Here is a 19,766-nt window from a genome sequence, read left to right as displayed (position 1 = left end):
GCAAGTCAACCTTACAGTGCAAGGCTTTCTTACTGAAATGAAAACTCTCAAAATGTGCACGGTGAGGGTTCCAAAGGGAAAAGAATTTCACAGTAGCACACAGATGAGAGAAAAATCTTTATATGTGAAGTCATGAAATGTTTTTTTAGGCATGGAGGAGAGATCAGGATTGCTGTCCCTAACTGCACCAGGCCTCATAACCTAGAGAACTCCTCAGCCCTGGGTTAGACTCCGTGGCCCGCTGCTGCAGCCCCTCGTGGTGGTGTTCAGCCCCTCGTGAGGGAGTAGCTTCCTGGCTTACTTAGGAATCACTTGAAGATGAAAATCACAGGGCCCAGCATCTCTCTGCAGCTGAGAAGCACTTCTCCCAGACCCGTGTTCTGGTTCCACTCTGAAGGTCCCATCTGATTATTTTAGGAGGTAAGGTGCTTCCCCCACCCTCCTAAGGCAGCGCTACTGTCCTGGTTTCAGCTGGGATAGAATTGATTTTCTTCCTAGTAGCTGGCACAGTGCTGTGGTTTGGATTCAGTACTAGAAGAATGTTGATAACTCACTGATGGTTCAGTTGTTGCTGAGCAGGGCTTACACCAGGCAAGGGCTTCTCAGCTTCCCCTGCTCTGCCAGGGGCACAAGGAGCTGGGAGGGGGCACAGCCAGGACAGCTGACCCCAACTGGCCAAGGGGCTATCCCAGACCGTATGGCGTCATGCCCAGTATAGAAACGGGGAGTTGGCTGGGGGGCAGCAATTGCTGCTTGGGGATGGGCTGGGCATCGGTCAGCGGGTGGTGAGCAATTGCACTGTGCATCACTTGTTTTGTATAGTCTGTATATTCTATTACTATTTTTATTATTGTTGTTATTGTTATTCTTTTATTAAAATTCTTTATCTCAACCCTTGGGTTTTACCTTTTTTTTCTGATTCTCTCCCCGACTCCACTGAATGAGGAGGGGAGCGAGCGAGCGGCTGGGTGGTGTTCAGCTGCCTGCCGGGTTAAACAACTCCAAACCAGAGCAGTAGATGGGGATGCTTTTCTCAGACCTAGCAGGGCCTATGACATCACTGCAGTTACCTCCTGAAATGTCACCTTACAAATGTCACCTTAGCAAAGCTGTTGCTAAACTACTCTAAACTACCACCTGGGCAGGAAGAGAAGTCTTTCTACCTTTTTTTTTTTTTTTTAAAAAAATGCTGCTGCTGTGATTTAAAACTCTTTTCTATCCCAGAGAACTAGAGAACTAAAAAAATGCTTCAATGAAACAGAGAACCACAACTCATCTGTGGAGCTGGGCTGTGCGTTCTCTGGAGTATTGCCATTCCACCTCCTCGGTCTGCCTGCCCGCAGCGGAGGCTCATTCCTCAGCGCAGTCTCACAAACGCTCCCCCAGGGCTGCAGGCTGGTTTCTTCTTTACTTTCTTTTTCTCTTTGCAAGACTTGGAGATGGTCTCAGCTTCCTGAAACGAAGGACACCACAGCCATTGAATAGCAGTTACTTAAACCCGCTACCTCGTAAGACAGGATTCAAAAATCTACGGCTTTGAGTAAGCACAGAATGCTGTGTTCACAGTGAAGCGGAGGGCAGGCCCAGGGCACGGGATGACCGTCACAGCAGGGTGAGATCCAAGGCCCCTTGGTTGTAGCAGTCACTCGGAGCAGGTTTGAAAACAAACCTGCCTCAGCAGAAGTTGTCTCCAGTCCCAGCCAGTTAACCTAATGCCCAGCTGAATGTTTTCAGACTGCTGATGGTAAAAAAACTGACTACAGCCCCTCTTCTGCCCCAGAAAGGGGGCACTCCATGCCATAGTTGTCCTCGATTTTTAAACCTGCCAGGGGAGTAGATGGGTAATGTCTTAAAGTGAGCTGTGGAAGCAGAAAGTGGCTTTTCTTTTAAAGGTGAAGGCACCCATCTTGCCTGAGGGTCTCAGCAGCCTGGAAAAGATCAGTCCCAAGGATACAGTGGGACAAGGATAGACTGGCTCCACAGCTTATGTTCAGAGCGTTCTTCCCCATCACACTCAGAAAAAGCCCATTATCTAGGAGGGACACTCCAAGCAGCTGGGCCTCACTCAAACCTGGCTGAAGAAGGCAGTAATGTTATGCCTCTTATCCAGCAACCCAATTTGGCCTCCCAGAAATATATAAATATTTCATGTGAAGCACAGGCCAGCTCCCCCCTCCTGCACGATTGCCCTAATAATTGGCTTATAAAGGTATTTTCTCACTCTCACTCCCTCTGGACCAACAAATATTTAATTGCAGTGGTCACACTGCACAGCTGCAGGCAGGGGAAGGAATATGGCTCCATCTCAGAAGAGCAGACATGGTGCTGGTTAAAGCATCCCCCTGAGATGGGCCTTCTGGGCTCCTCTGGGCAGAGGAAGGAGCTAAGCCCAAGTCACCCACGTTGTCAGTGACTGAGAGTCCTCCCCTGGTTACAGCGGGGCCCTACAAAGGGTTACACAGCCAAGGCAGTGCGATGGTCGAGGAAGTTAAGTGAAGCACCGAGAAGACAAATGGCAGGGCCATGAGCCTTTTCCACTGGCTGTACCCTTGGAAGAACTGGCAACGTTAGTGCAAACCAGTTCCCACAACCCACAGCAGGAGGAATTTAGATGTTTCACCCAAGGCTGCCGAGGGACAGGGTGGCAAAGATCAGAAAAAAGGGTCTTGACTGTCACGTCAGTGTGGGGGAGTTACGTAGCAGGGAAAGGTCTGAAATGCCAGCTCTCGGGTCCCCAAAGCTAGCATGTGAACTGCTGATCTATCATAGAATCATATACAATCATTTGGGTTGGAAAAGACCTTTAAGATCACCAAGTCCAACCGTTAACCTACCCCTGCCATCCCACCACTAAACCCTGTCCCTAAGCACCTCGTCTGCCCAGCTTTTATATCCCTCCAGGGATGGGGACTCCACCACTTCCCTGGGCAGCCCCTTCCAGTGCTTGACAACCCTTTCTGTGAAAAATTTTTTCCTAATGACCAACCTAAACCTGCCCTGGCGCAACTTGAGGCCATTTCCCCTCGTCCTATCGCCCGTTACCAGGGAGAAGAGACCGACCCCCCCCTTGCTACAGCCTCCTATCCTCAAGATTTGACTTTTTAAAAAGCTACAGTTGTTCTGCCTTTGCCTGCTAAGCCAATCAATCATTCATATCTGCATCTTCTTTGCTGTCAGCGGGCTTGGTAATTAAGATAGCAGGTGACACGGGAGAACACGCACTGAAACCAGCCAGTGCACACAGCAATACGGTACTGTACTACGCCACTCCACCAACTCGCTTCCCAGCCTGGTGTAAAAAGGTGGAAAAGAACCCGCTTCTGAAGCAAAAGAAATACCCTACAACATGGGCTGCAGTTGCTACGAACCGTGCCAGCTGGGGGTGAGGGGTCGCCCTGATGGGAGCAGCCGGAAAGGCAGCCTGGTTAGACGGGGAAATCACTGAGCAGAAGAAACTGCCTGCTGAAAACTACTGACAGAGAGTGCGTCTGCCAGCCTGGGAACTGTGAGGCTGGGAACCAGACACATCCTCGGAAAGTGCAGCTGGCCTCTTTGAAGTACAGCAGTGGTACCCAGGAACCAGGGGCATCCTGGGATACCACCGATAAGCACAACAAAAAGAGACTGCAAAGGCAACTTTTTGTCTGAGGGGCTGGAGAGCTGCCTGGTGGAAATGGACCTGGGGGTACTGTTTGGCAGCCGACTGAACATGAGCCAGCAGTGTGCCCTGCGAGCATCCTGGCTCGTATCAGGAATAGTGTGGCCAGCAGGAGCAGGGCAGTGATCGTGCCCCTGTACTCGGCACTGGTGAGGCCGCACCTCGAATGCTGCGTTCAGTTTTGGGCCCCTCACTACAGGAACGGCGTTGCGTTGCTGGAACGTGTCCAGAGGAGAGCAACAAAGCTGGTGAGGGCTCTGGAGCACAAGGCTGATGGGGAGCGGCTGAGGGAACTGGGGGTGTTCAGCCTGGAGAAATGGAGGCTGAGGGGAGACTTTATTGCCCTCTACAACTGCCTGACAGGAGGGTGCAGTGAGGTGGGCGTTGGTCTCTTCTCCCAGGGAAAGGGCGATAGGACAAGGGGAAATGGCCTCAAGTTGCCCCAGGGCAGGTTTACATTGGGCATCAGGGAAAATTTTTTCACCAAAAGGGTTGTTAAGCATTGGAACGGGCTGCCCAGGGAAGTCCCAGGGAGTCCCCATCCCTGGAGGGATTTAAAAGCCAGGCAGACGAGGTGCTTAGGGACATGGTTTAGTGGTGGGATGGCAGGGTTAGGGGAACGCTTGGACTTGATGTTCTTAAAGGTCTTTTCCAAGCTAAGCGATTCCATGATTCTATTCTATGATTCTACCATACTATTGATTGATAGTGTATTATTGATTGTTAATAGTATTTTGTAATAGACTGATATGCATATATTTCTATTCGCCTTATTAATCATAGGTATACTTGCTGCTGGTGGTTTTTGTCGTATTTGTGGTAATCTGTAATAAAGTAGAGAAATTTACAGGATAAAAGCCTCTGTGTCCTGGTGTATTACAGACTCCCACAAACCCACGGTTGCGATCTCTGCACACCCACAGGCCGGGTGGTGACACCACCTCTCCTGAAGCACCAGTCCAGCCTCAGGCACCAGCTACCAGCCGAGACGAGCTGTGAGTCACTGCAAGTGCGGCGTGGAGGTGCTCAGGGATCAGTCCACTCCCTGTCGTCAACGTGAAGATGAAGCATGTCGGTGATCTCTGCCAGGGTACAAAGAGAAACCGACATCTTTTCACAGCAGGGACACTGTCAGGCTGCGACAAAGGCTACTGCTTGCTTCAGCGTCCCAAGCTGAAAGCTGCAAGCACATTTACTCCAGCAGTTCCTAGCACCATGCCTGGGAAGCTTGGTGAGAACAAGCACGCACAAGCAACAGGCAGTAGCCTCTGCCCCACGCACTGGGGGAGTCCGTGTAGCACTCACCAGGGGGAGAGCAGGGGGGGCGTGGGTCTTCTCCAGGCTCTGCCTAAGGTGGCTTATCTCAGCACGGCAGTCATCCAGCTGGCTCTCCAGCTTCTCCCGCCTGACTCGCTCGTATTCCAGCTGGGCCTCCAGCTGCCTCACAGCCCTGCCACAAGCAAAGGAGACAAGCAGAGCATGAAGAGCATCCAAACCTGGATGGCTGGATGGCTACACCACCTGGTCCCGTGCCTTTGCCAAGGAACAGGTTAGTCACAGCAGAAAGCAGTGCAGTACTCCTCACACCAACCATGCTGGTGTGAGCTACAGTGTGCTCCTGGCTCAAGACTCTTTGTAACAGCTCTAAACAGCTGTTTGGGGTTTTTTTTTTCCCCTTCTTGGCCATCAGCTGTGCTCAGCGCAATCTGACCACGAGATGGAGACGTCTTCCCACACACTGAGCCAGGTGCTAGGGCCTTGGGTGGGCGGTAGCCCAGCCCCATCTCCAGCGGCAGAAGAGGGAGAAGCGCCCAAGAAGCAAAAAGGTTAGTATGAAACAGAGAAAAAGCGTAAAACTGTGATTCTGGAGGGGTCAGGGGCAGCTTTGTCATTTACATCTGGTGCCTCTACATCCTTCCTATTGATTGGGTTTAGCCACAGATGAGGAATACTCAAGTGACAGCCTGCATGACACTTCTTACTAAAGGGAAGCTGAAGCACCGGCTGATACAGTTGCACAAGATCTCATCGGTCACACCCCACAACAGCTCCTAAATTAATTGAGATTCCTGGAACTGGTTAGCTGAGACATAATTCACATATATTCTCATTGTAACAGCAATTGACCTCAGCAACTGAGTCATCTGGAGTTGAGCTGGCTCTCCTCTGTATCAGCACAGCTGCAGAGAAGGAAGACTAGGAAAAGGGAGACGTCTGCCCTGTGGATTCAAACAGCACGGCAGGAAAGCTCTCAGCAAGAGCCACCGCATTTCCCAGGCTGCGGTATTCCTGACTCACGCAGCCCAAGTCTACCAGGCTGTACCAGCCGTAAGAACAGCCTGCGCGCTTGTGCTGGCAAACCAGTGCTCAGGGGGGACAGGCTGGCTTCTTGCACGCTTCAGATTAAGAAGACACAGCTCTAAAACTGTGTGGCGCACAGACGGTGCCGATTCTTTTTTTCCATGCAATGCAGTCTGGTCGAAGCACTGCGCAGTGGCTCGCAACAGGCCTCTTACACTCGAAAAACATGGACTAAAGCAGAAATCTTAAAGATCTGCTATGGTAGCCTCCCCAAGTGGCAACTCCCATTTTTCATCTTACAAAATGGTGTTGTCATTAATTTTTTTTTTTTAAAATGAGGTTTTCTGGCACATGATACAAGCATCTTGAGGTTTATTCGCAGGTAGGTGCCCTGAGAAGGGTAGGTAGGTACGCTGAGCAGCGGTATTTCCATTTCAAAAGGCCAGCATGGGGCTAGGGATGCTAGATGAGAGAGACACTTCAGAGATCCTCACAATTTTTCTAGTTTAGCCGCACATGCCACAGAAAGCAAAATCCCTTAAAGAGCCTTATCAGAGCCCTCTAACAGACACTGCTTGCTTTTGAGTAGCTGCTCTATCCAAAATGAACTCCAACTTCTGCCGTTAGTCAACAGTGACTTTTCCATCATTGCAAACAGATTGCTCTGACCTTCCAGCGTAGGCACCAACATCTGAGCTGGTCACCCTCCCCCTTTAAAGCCTGGAGAGACTGGATATGAGCTAATGCTTTCTTGAGCATAGAAATTTATTGCCCTTGACATGGAAATGTAACAGGTCATTGAATAATTTCTGCTGTATATGCACTTCCATCCAAGCCATGCTAAAACTAATGCCTTTTTTTTCAGATTTATTAAAGTGCATACATGTATTTGGCATCCTCAATGCAAACAAAACAGCCAGGGACTTACCAGACCTACTGCACATATGCTGTAGGCAAACCTGAAAGCTGAACAGATAATTTAGCACAAGAAATGTGGACCCATCAAAACACCTGTGTTGTGCTCTGAGGCTGATCCTGGTGGTAGAAGTCTAGAAAGGGTCAGACAAATTGCTGAAGTCTGTTTGGTTTTGGCCTGGCTAAAGTTGGTAAGTGGAAAGGACAGAATGGACAAAACAACTTGAGTGTAAATCAAGACTTAAAGAAGGCTTTAAAATGGGCCTCACAGAGTTGAACATTAGCAGGGCAAGTTAATCTTACTTCTCAACTTCCCTTTCTTCCTTTTTCATCTTCTTCTCCTCTTCAGTTATTCCTCCCAGCTGCCTGTAGTTGCTGTAGGCAATTTCTAGAAGTTGCTGAAGTTCTTGAATCTTGCGATAGGCCCTTACTGTAAGACAGAGCTCTCCAGGTATGTAAAATGCACGGAGGAGACAGTCATGCTGGAATCCAAGAGTCTGGAAAATAGTCTCACAAACACAGAGCAGAAATCACACTGCTCAGCAAATACTGAGCTACACCTGATGCCCACACAGCAGACAGATCTCAAAAACAAGTAGCCATCCAATATGGTTTCACCAACATGGATTAAAACAGCGTAACAATTACATTCTGATTGCACTCTGCTATGCTTTCTAATTTTCCGCATTTTGTTTGAATCCTGTCAACTATCTCATCTTACAATGAAAAAGTCACAGCAGTTGGCAGAAACTGTGCAACTGGGACTATAATGTCTTGAGACCAACTTTTTCAAATAAGGAGTGATGGGAAGACAGTGCTTACTGCGTGCGTTCCTTTTCTCTGCTTTATCCAGGATTAAATCTTCTTTGCTATCTGTACTCCCTTCCACACCATGTTTTTCAAAAAACTTTATGTTGTTTGCATCTAGTTCTTCATCACTAGAGTCACTCTCTCCAGTTCTTTGTGTCAAAAGTTCCACAGCTGCCAGCTGGGCAAATCTGCATAGAAAACAGTTAACCTACACTGAAATATCCCCACCGTCAGGAAAAATGCAGCCACGCTCCCAAGCGCATGATAGAACCTCTCTGAAACTCTTCATGTTCCATTTATGGGAGGGGTTTCAGGTTTAAAGGAAGCACTAGGGCACAACCTATGAGCAGCTAACCTGCTTTTTGTAGTATTCTGATGGCATGAGCTCTGCTTCAATGAAATCCCATGACAATGACACCCATATCAGAGGTATCTTTTCCTTTGGTTTTCTTAATTGAATCTCATCAGAAACTGCATTATGTTTATTAATGCAAAAATCAGTTGGCCTTCGCTAGTTCTCATTTACTTTGTACAGCTGGAGCATACTTTCCTTTTGCAGATCAGCTAGTTTTCATCTTTCCTGTCTGACCTTGCTAAAAAAAAATAAATTAAGTGAAAATGAAAACCTTTTATAGCTACAAGCTATAGCTTTGCTTATCACTCAGAGCTGGAATTCACTGGCCTGATCTGTTCTTGCTCCACCACTGAAAATCAGGATTAATTCCAACAAAGCTGACATGATATTGATATATAATTAGTAAGTAAAGAAACGATAGAGCTACAGGATATGTACCGCTACCTCTTGGCTACATCCTTTGGAGTCTCTCCAGCATCATTCGTGATGTCACAGTCAGCTCCCATTTCAATCAACCACTGTAAGCAATGGATATGCCCCTGTTCAGCAGCTAAGGGAAGGAAGGTGCACACAAGTCAGTTAGTTATATACAACTGAAGTGTTATATACAACCTAAAATGCCCCTCTCTCATCATTATTTGACATGCCAGAGGTTGGGTTCACTAACACACCACAGGGGAGATACTATTTCAAGAGAAGCCTCTACTTCAAGATTTCCAAGTCACATGGGTGCACGCAGTTTTGGGGAAGATCACGCAGTGTGGTTTCGTGCCTCTTTCTAGTTCCAGAAATTCACTGGCAACTCTTCCTGGACATGAGTTAAACTAAACTTGCCCAGTCTCATGCGCTGAGCATGAGACACACAAATACTGCTGCCTCACACTCTCTTGCAGTATGGCTTGTATGTCACAGATTTGCAGCAAAGCAGTGTCAGCTCTCTCCAGCTCTGGGCTCCCATACATCAGACACAGCTGGTTGCCCCGATCTGTGGCATGTGGTGTTGTCTCATGGAGAAGGAGTGAAGCCAGAGCTTTGTGCTGGAGCGACAGGTACATCGTTCCTTGGGCCAGACACTCAAGGCAACACTTCTCAGCTGTGGCCTAACACAACAGCTTTGCTGAGTCCTGTGATCTGGCGTGGCTACTGCTCATACCATGTTGCGCCAGGAATGATGGCCCACATATGGAGGATGGTATTCGGCATGTCTAGCTGAAACCTGTAAGCTGTTTTTCTCAGGGAAGAATAAATCCAATTCTTGACAGCACCCCCTTTGGATGTTTGCCATATTTGTTTTCTTACTGAGGTAAGGAAATGAAATTACAATCAGACAGAGTATTTCCCCATAACACCACCACTGCATGTAAAGACTGGGGATGAAACAATTGTAGGTTAGCACCATTCCAAGAAGAGGGTGGGAAAGAATGTAGAAAACACTTTTAAATCAATACATATCCATTTTCATAATGAGAACTTTAATTACGCTTTTTTAAAATTCTACCATTTATTCAAAAAGAAATGTGGTATATAGTGTTAAAAGCACATTACAAGAATACCTCCCTCTTTCTTTCCTCTCCTATTCTTTCAGACATTACTATGAAACCCTTAAACACAAAAGGACCATTTTTCTGTAATGCTAGCACTCCACTACATATCAAGGGGTTGGATACCAGAAGTTTACCTTCCTTCACAGCGTCCTGCCAAATGACTTTGTTGTAGTTTTTACAGCACATCTCCACAGTACTGATATGTCCAGTAAATGAAGGCCTGGGCCACATTACAGATCATTCTCATACCTAGCTAGCCAATGTTTCTAAAAGTCATACCTTGCCTGATAAAAAAAAAAAAATTATTTACTTTTCAGTATAGATGTTGTTTTCTCTTCACTATAAACTCTTCTTTCTTGACTTCAGCTTGGTTATTTTGTTTTTAAAGTGACACCTACGCATACATACATCACGAAATATGTTTTTCAGGGTTGCCCTTTCGAGCCCTCAGGAAATTAGATGCTGTTTTTCATTAAGTTTATGTGATGAGCAGCCACTTGAAAAAGTAAGTTAACAAGTCAGCAACAAACAGTAACAAGCTGAAACACAGATCATAATTACTGACCTTTGTGCATGAGAGTGGATCCCTTATCGTCCCGCTCATTAATATTGATTACTCCACTCCTCACTAATCTTCTAAGCACTAACAAGTCCCCTTTGAAAGCAGCACCATGAGCCGGGAAAGCTAAAACTGAAAATGAAATGCATATGTTTCCAAACAGATGCCAGTAATCACACTAAATATGCTCATACTTGTCTCTCACTGCTTGCCTCTCTCATAGCAACTTATGCATGGGCACTTCATAGCTGTAGTTAGCCAGGTTAACGCACCCTTCATCAGTTAAAATGCAGCTGCATAACTAGCACTGTTCATCATAGTCTTGATTAAACATGTCTTAGTTATGGCTACAGGCATAGTATAAAGTTAAGAGATTCAATTCATAAACCTGAAATAGCAAGTATACCTTTGTTTACGGTTGATGTTGTATTACTGGTGGTGACTGCAGTCATCTGCTTATTTTGAATTTCATAGTCTAACCAAATATATAAACTATTTTACGTCTTGCTTAAAAACTACCCCTACAGTCAATTCGATTTTTCTAATTATTTTTTATAGATGGGGAGTACTGACATACATACCTGTATGTATCATGACAAAAGACTAGCAGGTAAGGACAGTAAGTGCCTGGGAAAAGTACAGAGCTGAAGGTGCAGTTCTCGCACCCTTGCTCTGCTGAAGGTTCTCCTTACAGACCTAGCCACACTTGCACCCTTTGGCTGTTCTGACTGCAGTAGCATTGCTGCTTAGCAAGTAACCTTCATTTCAGTGGGGTATTTCCAGGCTAAGTTGCTATTCAATGCAAGTAAGGGATTCTGAGCAGGCAAATCTGAAAACTCATGAAAATTATACAGCTCATCTGGATGTCTACTGGAGTCTAAGAACATGGATAATTTGGTATTCATAGTGCAACATAGTGTGACGTTTTATTTCAATAATGGGTAAATCTAAGACATTTATAAAATCACATTGACTATCACAGTCTTAGCTATCAGTAAGTGTAGTTAAGTATTGAAAGGAACAGCTCTTATATTGGTAATTTAAATGTTATACTTCTGCTCATACAAGTTTTCAGAATGAAGTATTTCTATACAATTACAATGCTTATTTTAACAGTACCTTGATCCATACTCACCTTCCTGTGTCTCTGGATGCTCCCCCTCTTTTTCCACACTGTCAATATACTGCAGAATATTATCTTTATAGAACCGCTGAGCCAAGTCCCTTGGAGTCTCTCCTTGGTCATTCCTGGCTTTCAGTGTATGCATGACACTGGCCATTTTACTGACCAAGAACTTAAAGCAATGCAGGTGTCCTTCCACTGCTGCCAGATGAGCTATGGAACAACATGAAACAAAGTATGTTAGAGCAGCCCACTGCTGCCCACCCAGAAAGCAGCGTTCTCACCACTAGTTAGATCCAGCTCATCTACCAGCACGTGAACCATCCAACATGTGGGCACAAGTGGGAGCAGCCTCCGCTGGACAGGGGATGCTCAGCTGCTATCCAGGACAGAGTTCAGCTCTATGCAAAGGAGGTAGAGGAGTCAAGGATAGGATCTGCAGAGAAGCTTCCCTGGCAGAGCTGACTGCAGGAGACAAGACGACACTGCCAAGAGACCTTTGAGCACAGCTAGGGAAGTGTGCCGCTGGGGTCTCATCTTCCCTGTGAACACAAATCTCACCCCTTGGCCGCTGCCTGGCTTCGCCGTCCTAGAGATACTCATTACAGAGGGCCAGCAAAGGGTGTCCTTGATTAGGTGTTGAGGCCATTTCTGCTTTAGTCCCACCTCCACTGTGCCACCACAGACAAGTTTTGTCGCACCTCTGCATCTCAGTTACCACACCTATAAAACAAGGGCAGTGACATTCCCTTCACTGGGTGAAGTATTTGAAGGTACATCCCACGACAGACGCTTTGGACATTTACAGTGCTTCTGTCGTACATCTCTTTCCTTCAACTGTTGTAGACAGCTGCTGTGGGCAGGAGCTGCTCCAGCTCACCAGGGCAGCGACTGCTTCCCCATGGGGGTCAAGTGTTTCCCCCGCTGTCCTTTAGGCTGAGGTTTACTTATTCAATACTGTTAGAGTGCTGAGCTTATAACAAATTAAGAGGTACAAAACACATACTCATTATTTTGAAAGTATTAGTATTCTCTAGTCCCATTAATGGGAAGAAGTTGCCAAATAATGCTTATTATGTGTTACCACTCCATGAAAATGCTCTGTAAAAGTTGGCTGATGTTCTACAGGCAAAAGGATTAGTTTGTCTCCAGGTAAGAACCTCATTATCTTCACAGTTAATAAACAACGTACTCAGGACCAAAAGAAAAACATGTCACAAGTTAATTTTTGGCCATGCAAGTTCTCCACTCAAAACCATCCACAGCTTTCCACAGCGTAATTGCTATAAAAGCTGATGGATGTTGGTTTTATGGCAAGATGACAATAATTGGGTACAGATGATTGCTAAAATTTAACATGGCAAATTCTGAGCTTCACTAAAATCAGGGTAGGTTTTCCTATTGTCTTAATTTTATTCGGTGAGTTAGTTACTCAGGGAGAAGTGAAAAGAAAAGGTACCTTCTTGAAAGTAAGTACTGATTGCTGGTCAGCTGGTGAAAAACTGACTCAACCCTTATGAATCCACTTTCAGATACCCAAAATCTCAGGGATGAAACTTCACCCTTTGGCGTGAAACTTTTTTTTTTCCCTGATCAGATGTCTGTGCAGAAAGCGGTCAGAAAAGCTCAACGTTTTCTGCAAAGATGGCAAGGGGAAAATAGATTATAGAGTTGTATTCTGTCCATGTCTTTTTGCACAGTTTCAGTTGCTGTGGAAGACACATAAAGGAACTTTTCATAGGTGGCTTTTAACCTGTTTCTTAGTACCTAGTGCCCAACATATAACTGTGCCATATGAGCCTCAGTCATGCTGAGTACTTGCAGTTGAGACTAAAGCCAAGAAGTACTGTGTTGTTAACACAAAATATGCAGCTTAATGCTGAGAACTTTAAAAAACCTCGTCCCAGGCATCACAAATAGTGAGTGGTTGGTGTTGGTATTCCAACCTCTCTGTTTCATCTCGCCTTTTATAAAATCAGGCTAACACAATTTGCTCTTCTCAAAGCGGCAAGTGAAAATACAGTGTGAAAAATTGAGATGTTATGCTACAAGTAAATTAATACTATATTTAGAACAGGTTTAACTAGTGAGCGGTAAATGAAACATGGACATGGCCGAAAACCAAATACAGAGAGAAAACAAAATGTTAAATTAATGGGCACAGCCCATTCTGTACACCAAATGAGCCACAGTTCTTCCCAAAAATTAGCATGCTATAGGTAATTAAAGCCTCTACTATAACACATGCATGGAAAAGGTGCAGCCAAGTTTTAGGTGTATGGCATCACAACCTCAATGAACTTCTTTCAGTATACTGTTAGGAAAGGTTATAGCACTGCCCAGATTATCTTGAAACTGAAATATGTAATGATTTCAGTTCATTTCACTGCTTCAGAAGCTGAGGAAAAGCTGGTCTGTACATCATACCACTTTAATAATCTTTTGCTAGCAGTGTTCCAAAGCATTTCCTTTCCTTTGGATGATAACATGGTCAAATGAAACAGAACAAAGGCTGGAGGATCAAGCTTCTGTAGATGTCAAAATAACAACAAACTCAATTTTCTACTAACCAGTATATGCAGAGCATTTAAGTAGAACTGTGTTGGCATTTGCAACCTCTCCATAAAAATCTGTTACCAGGGAAGTGTTCCCAAATGCAAACAAAGACACCTTCTATGCTGCCACCAGGGTGCCTAGCATCATGACCCCTTACCGGTAATACACCAGATGTCCTGCTGGGGTGCAAGAGCCTCACATCCTTTAACGAGACCCAGGTTTGCAAAACAGAACATAGATAATCAGTTTACCAGGTAAACGGTGCTTAACAGAGGGTAAAAGATTTTAAGAAGGCATTTAAAAAGATAACTGTAAACGAGTTATAGAGGGGGAAAAAATGTGCTATTTGGAACAAATAATGTGTTGAACCATAAGAAGGAAAACGCTAAAAGGGAAAGGATGCAATGAGAACAGAGGGTATGACCCATTCAACTTACAGAGGATACTGAGGCAGTGGCATGGTAGGCAGAGGGACACTGGAGAAACTGCAAAGAGCAAGGAATAAACACTGCCCATTCTTTGTGCTAAAGTGACTGCGCTCATGATTAGGAAAAGAGTACAGGTTACAGGTAATGTAGAATACCAGTATTTCAGAAATCAAGATGAAGAAATCACAGGTAAATGAGAACAAGGGTTTTACCAAACCAGTTAAGAAACAGTGGGATACCAAAACCTGCACACGAATGCGCCAGAAGCTGATCACACTGGCACAGCCATTAAAGCCTGGCATGAATTCAAAAAGGAGCACACAGCAGCTGAAACTGCCTCCTGCTCCACCTACCCTCCTCCTCCTGTGACCTCCACTGGCACATGCATATGAGATGCTGCCCACCTACACAGCACTCTCAGCCAGGCTCAGCCTGCTCCCTGTTCCAGCACCCATGAGCTCTGATCCTTGCCAGCAGCAGCAGGAGGTGAATAGGATACTGTCACCAACAGATAAATACTTTGCATTTTATACATTCTCCCATCATTATAAAAATGGAATAACTATGTTGACTGCATGGAATCAAATAGCAAATGCTGCTGGTGTGCATTACTTATAATTTGCTACAATTATCATATCACACAACTGTAAACCAAAGGTTGAAACCCATATGATTTATCCTGATATACCTGGAAGGTTTCCATTGTTATCCACGTCATCTATGCACGCTCCCCACCGAACAAGAAGCTGCAAACACCCCAAGCGACCATGAAAAGCAGCATAATGAACAGGCTTCCAGTCATTTCTGTCCGAGACATTTACATTCTAAAATGAAAGCAGCAGGTTAGTTCATTCATTTATCCATCTTAGACACATGACAAATTATATAAAGAGGCATCAGCTGTTCGTTGTGTTAAATTATTGAAATCAAATCAAATAGCTTTTTTCAAAGTTCATACCATGTATGCAGTTCCTATTCCAAGATAGGCACCTTTCACAGGTTCTTGGTTTTATTTAAATAATACACATATAAAAGGTGCATTTTCAGACATACTTCTATCACTGCATTGGTCATTATTCCTTAAATATATAACTGGATTTTTTTTTTAAAGCTTATGTCTCCTTTACTATATAAGATTTGTACAATTGCACAAAATCACAACCACCACAGCACCTGATCTTCATTTAATGACATCCTCAGTGGAATGTGGTTTACTCATGTTATTGATTCTCTCTAGATTTTTGGATCATGTCTCTAATGTATCTTACAATAAAAAAATTGACATTTACCCTAAAAATAAATTCACCAACGAGAACATACCGACAGTAATGAGTCTACAGTCCTAAATCTCAGTTTAATAGAGTTTTGTTTGCAAACAGATACCAGACTTTGGCTCTGTGCTAGGAAACAGCGGGTAAAAGTCTCTCACCGCTCCACTTTGCAGTATGGTTTGCAAGGTGTAAGACTGCCCATGGGCTGCAGCTAAGTGGGATGGAGCGCACCCACGATCATCTTGAGCTTCTGCATTTGCTCCATTTATTAGCAAAGCCTAAACAAAATGCAAAGCAGAAGTTCAGTTCACAAGCTGGAAAAACAAACATTGCCTAGCAGGACGACTTGAGATGATCAGCAGGGTAACTCTGGGCTGACCTCAAGGCAATGACACTACAAAAAATAAATCTGTTTGCACATAGCGCAAATGAGTGCACTGGCTTTAACAAGAGTGACTTGATTCCAGATGTAAAGACATCGAGATGAGATACTCATCGCTCCATTAGGAGCTCTCTCAGCTGTTCTTCATAATGATCTCGTTCAAACTGAAGCTTTGCCCTACTGACTTTTGCTTGAGAGTGGATATTTATACGTACCTGCATGCAAGCGTCCTGGCCTCGAATAGCTGCAAGGTGAGCTGCTGTCCAGCCTCTGGCAGCCACACGTGCTGTATCAGCTCCGTGCCAGAGCAACCAGTGAAGGCACTGCTCAACCAAAACCAAAGTTTTTTATTTAACTATTCTTATCACATATCTGAGGCACATTTTAACTATCACTTATCGGTCGATGTTACATTTCACACCAATATTGGAATACATCATTATGGAAATACGACACCCCAGAGCATGCCTTAGCCAGATACTTGTGCATTAGGAAGTTACAAGCAAGTTATACTTTCCAGGTTTCACCCAAAGGTACAAAAAGTGCAAATATCCTACTAATTCACACCCTAGCATTTATTTTACAGTATAGCTTCTTAATTTTACTCTTCCAGATTTAAAATGTAATCTGTGAGAGTATTCACAGGGCATAAGGAAAAAAACAAAATGCAAAAAACAATGCAAACGTGCTCACTTGAATTCCAGCTAAAATTATTGGCAGGAAAAATACCATGAACCAAATTTAAAGCCTCATTGGATTTATTTGGTTTAGGCTTAGGCTTAGGTGTAGGCAATCCCATCTCTCTCCTCATCCTTCCACAGCTTAGTTTTGCTTTTTCACCTTTTCCCATCAGATATTATTGCATGCAGTGGAAAGCTTTATGGACTATCCAAAACCAACGAGAGGACCAGTTAAAACTTTTTATTATATATTATGATGATTTATTATCTTCTTTTAGGCTAGCCTACAGCTCTGGTTCCTTCACTGTTTCCACGAAGGAGCTTAGTGACAAATAGATGACAGATAATTCAATAAAGCCTAATACATTGATTGCAAAGTAGGAGAGTCAAGTGATAAACGGCAGAATTTATAGAGGCAGAAAAGGGTGGGTAAGCAATCTGTTTCTAGGGTTGACAACAGGATGATCAGCATTTTCTTGACAGTTTCTGTACATTCCAGTAACAGCACTGCACTTATTATTTCTTGAGTTTAGTGAGAACTTTACGTTCTTTCCTTTGGGACATGAATTTTTATATAGTTATTCATGGCCTTGTAGCTTCAAGGTTAGACTGCTATAAAGATTGTACAAGGAGGCTGCAATGAGAAGGTGAGTGTTGTGCTGAATACAGCAGCTCAGTCTTCCTGGAAGTTCAAGACATTCATGCAAGCATCTGCTGATTTCTCCATCAATATTCAAATGGGTTTATTTATTAAAATAAAATGTATTAGGACTATTTCTACAGAGAATGAGGCACCATACCAGCTACTAGGAAGAAAATTAATTCTGTCACAGCCAAAACCAGGACAGAGAGGACACTGGTAAACAGAATGAACACGTTTTCATGTCACTTCTCACCTGTTTTGGTCACCCGCAGAACATTTTACACATCTTACAGGATTTTCTAGGTGTCCCAAGAGAAAGGAAAAACACAACGGGGACAAAAGAAGGTCATGAGTCTGGGAGGCCATAGGGCATGCTTCCACAGAGTAACAAAATCACTGGTTTTGTAAAATCTGGCAATGTTGACTATATAAACTGCCTGGGGCTTCAGAAAGGCAAAATGAAAACCTAAAATCCTGTACTTCTGCTCTTGGTGAATATATTTAATGAGAAAAACAGGCAGAGATTATTGATTTAGCTCGATCAAAGCTAGCAATTTTGTGTCCAGCCTCTCCCAAAGAAGGAAAACATTAACTTATAAAAACCTTGCTGTGTCTGAACACTAACGTAATGTTTTACCTCCAGACTTCCAGAGTGTGCAGCACAGTGTAACGGTGTGAATTTGTGGACTAAATCCACCTCATTAATACTGGCTCCACTTTTTATCATTGACGCAAGCCGTTCTACATCACCAGCTCTCACTGCCTCATGTACACTAGTATAATTTTGCTGCTTCTTGACAGCTAGTGAGGAATAATAAAAGGGCATTAGTCAGTTCATCAACATTTAAGAGACAGGAAATAAGTGATGAATCAAAGAATCATCAGGGTGTCAGCTTTACAGGAACCAACCAAAATGTTCGAAGTAACCGATGAGATTGAGATTCATGAATCTCAAGTCACTTCATCTGTTTGTCAAGAGAGCAATATGCAAAAACCTGAGACAGCCATGCCCCCTCCAGCCCCAGAAAAGGGCCCAAGAGAGGAAGACCCAGAGGAAAGATGACAAGAAGCACAGCAACAGCAGGAAGCAGAGCTACTCCATCTATGTATGCAAATGCTGGAGCAGCTTCACCTCAGCACTGGCTCTCTTCTGAACCCATGGGCATCCCAAACTCTTTCATTCATCACATTTTCAAGTACAACACCAGGGAGGCTTCGCACTTGGGCAAGCAAGCTCTCAGCCATCACTTTCCAGGTGCTCCACATGGCCATGCTCCTGCTGCTGCCGCCTAAGGGCTTGGCATGGCACCACATACCATGCTGGAGGGCACCAGAGCCTTCCCCAAGTGAGTTTTTTTCGACTGAGCTACACAGATCAGCTTCAGGACAAGCTGATGTCAAAATTAAAGCTGCTGAAGAAAAACAGTTCTTTATACATCATATTAGCAATCCTGCATTGAAGCAAAGGGGTCAAAAAGAAAAGCCATTGCCAGGCCATGGGATCAAATAAGCTGTGTTCTCCTTCAGGCCTTTCCACCGATTCACTACGAGACTGGAAACAATGGGAGTTACATCTCCAAACCCCCTTGCAACATCTTGGCATCTTGCCAAAATTTGTAAGCAGAAATATGTAATGTAAGTAGATCTAATGGCTGAGGGGGGCTGACTTCAGACAGTCAAGCATAAGAGGAACCTAAACCAATTAGTAATCACCTTCTAGAGTAGTCATCATTCCAGTACCAAAACACACTAACACTGTTTCGTTAGATTTCAGTGTTGGGAGAAGTCTTGCAGAAGTGGGCTGCTGCTTTGCAAGTCAAGCAAGCAAGAAAATGTAGATCTTAGGCATTAGTGCCTCAGCTTCTCCACCTGTGGAGAAGAAACGGTAGTAGTAGTTAGAATCGTTACACAATTTAAGATAAAAAAATATCAACAAATATAAATGAGAGGTTGCACAAAAATCTTTGTGATATGTGTAAAAAAAGCACTAAATACAATGAAAAACAGCCTTCGGGGTTTACCAGTGGCTATTTTCGTGCAATCTGTAGCATGATAGTAGTGCTCAGGCAGATTTGGGGTTGCCACAGAGAGGAAAAGAGGGCTGAGGCTGTTTCAATAACCCAGGCTGACAGCAGCACACCCTACGCTGTAACACACCACTCGACCTTGTGGCTGTGTTTCGCTCTACTTCAACCACCCCCAGCTCAGCAGGCTGTATCACTGCCCTGCACGCTGCGGCTTCAGTTAGGAACTGGGACTCCATTCTGCAAAACACCGTATGAACAAACAGCAGCAGCATAGAGACACAGAACCACTCAGGTTGGAAGGGACCTCAGGAGGCCATCTAGTTCATGTTTCCAAAGCATGTTTAAGTACGTTTTGTGGTTTGAGTTGGTTTTTTTTGAAGAGACAATATCACCAAGACATAATTTTCCCACAAGGGAGCCATTTCTCATTATGCCAAGTGAGGGTTACAGACTTCAGCGCAATTACACAGACTTACATCAGAGGAAGATCTGGCCAATTACACTACTTGCCAAA

General features: G+C 44.4%; 2 protein-coding genes across 7 annotated transcripts in view; one reads left to right on the top strand and one right to left on the bottom strand.

The window, feature by feature from the left end:
• Positions 1–4,617, top strand: part of CCDC90B (coiled-coil domain containing 90B) — a 17,193-nt gene extending 12,576 nt beyond the window's left edge. The window contains exon 10 of one of the 2 annotated variants that reach the window (XR_004842470.1): positions 4,541–4,617. The gene's annotated coding sequence lies outside the window, so the exon portion shown is untranslated. Of the gene's footprint in view, positions 1–149; positions 525–4,540 lie in introns of those variants that run through there. The other variant, XR_004842469.1, reaches the window with a different exon arrangement.
• On the bottom strand, positions 899–19,766 carry ANKRD42 (ankyrin repeat domain 42). 5 transcript variants are annotated; one of them, XM_035897836.1, is made up of 11 exons: positions 17,863–18,402; positions 16,118–16,225; positions 15,679–15,798; positions 14,938–15,073; positions 11,278–11,478; positions 10,149–10,274; positions 8,484–8,589; positions 7,697–7,872; positions 7,178–7,304; positions 4,964–5,108; positions 899–1,453 (listed from the first exon to the last, which is right to left on the bottom strand). In XM_035897836.1, the coding sequence occupies exons 1-11, from the start codon at positions 18,049–18,051 to the stop codon at positions 1,358–1,360; spliced, it is 1,530 nt and encodes a 509-aa protein (XP_035753729.1). In that variant the 5' UTR covers positions 18,052–18,402; the 3' UTR covers positions 899–1,357. The 5 variants fall into 5 exon arrangements, with proteins under 5 accessions (XP_035753729.1, XP_035753724.1, XP_035753717.1 ...); XM_035897831.1 differs by lacking the exon at positions 899–1,453 and adding an exon at positions 18,939–19,766 and having other exon boundaries at positions 4,743–5,108; positions 17,863–18,026; XM_035897824.1 differs by lacking the exon at positions 899–1,453 and having other exon boundaries at positions 4,743–5,108.

This window comes from Egretta garzetta, unplaced genomic scaffold (genome assembly GCF_000687185.1).
Source record: "Egretta garzetta isolate BGI_Z169 unplaced genomic scaffold, ASM68718v1 scaffold20, whole genome shotgun sequence".
Lineage (NCBI taxonomy): Eukaryota > Metazoa > Chordata > Aves > Pelecaniformes > Ardeidae > Egretta > Egretta garzetta.
Note: the sequence above shows the minus strand (reverse complement) of the source record. Positions and strands in the feature narration are given on the sequence as shown.

Bases quoted from the DNA above. Each gene is read 5' to 3' on its own strand.
- ANKRD42 (XM_035897824.1), bottom strand. From the start codon at position 18,051: ATGCCCTTTTATTATTCCTCACTAGCTGTCAAGAAGCAGCAAAATTAT. The intron at 16,226-17,862 runs GTAAAACATTAC...TTGGTTGAGCAG, and splicing joins CACACTCTGGAAGTCTGGAG to TGCCTTCACTGGTTGCTCTG. The intron at 8,590-10,148 runs GTCAGTAATTAT...TCCTTCCCTTAG, and splicing joins ATCCACTCTCATGCACAAAG to CTGCTGAACAGGGGCATATC.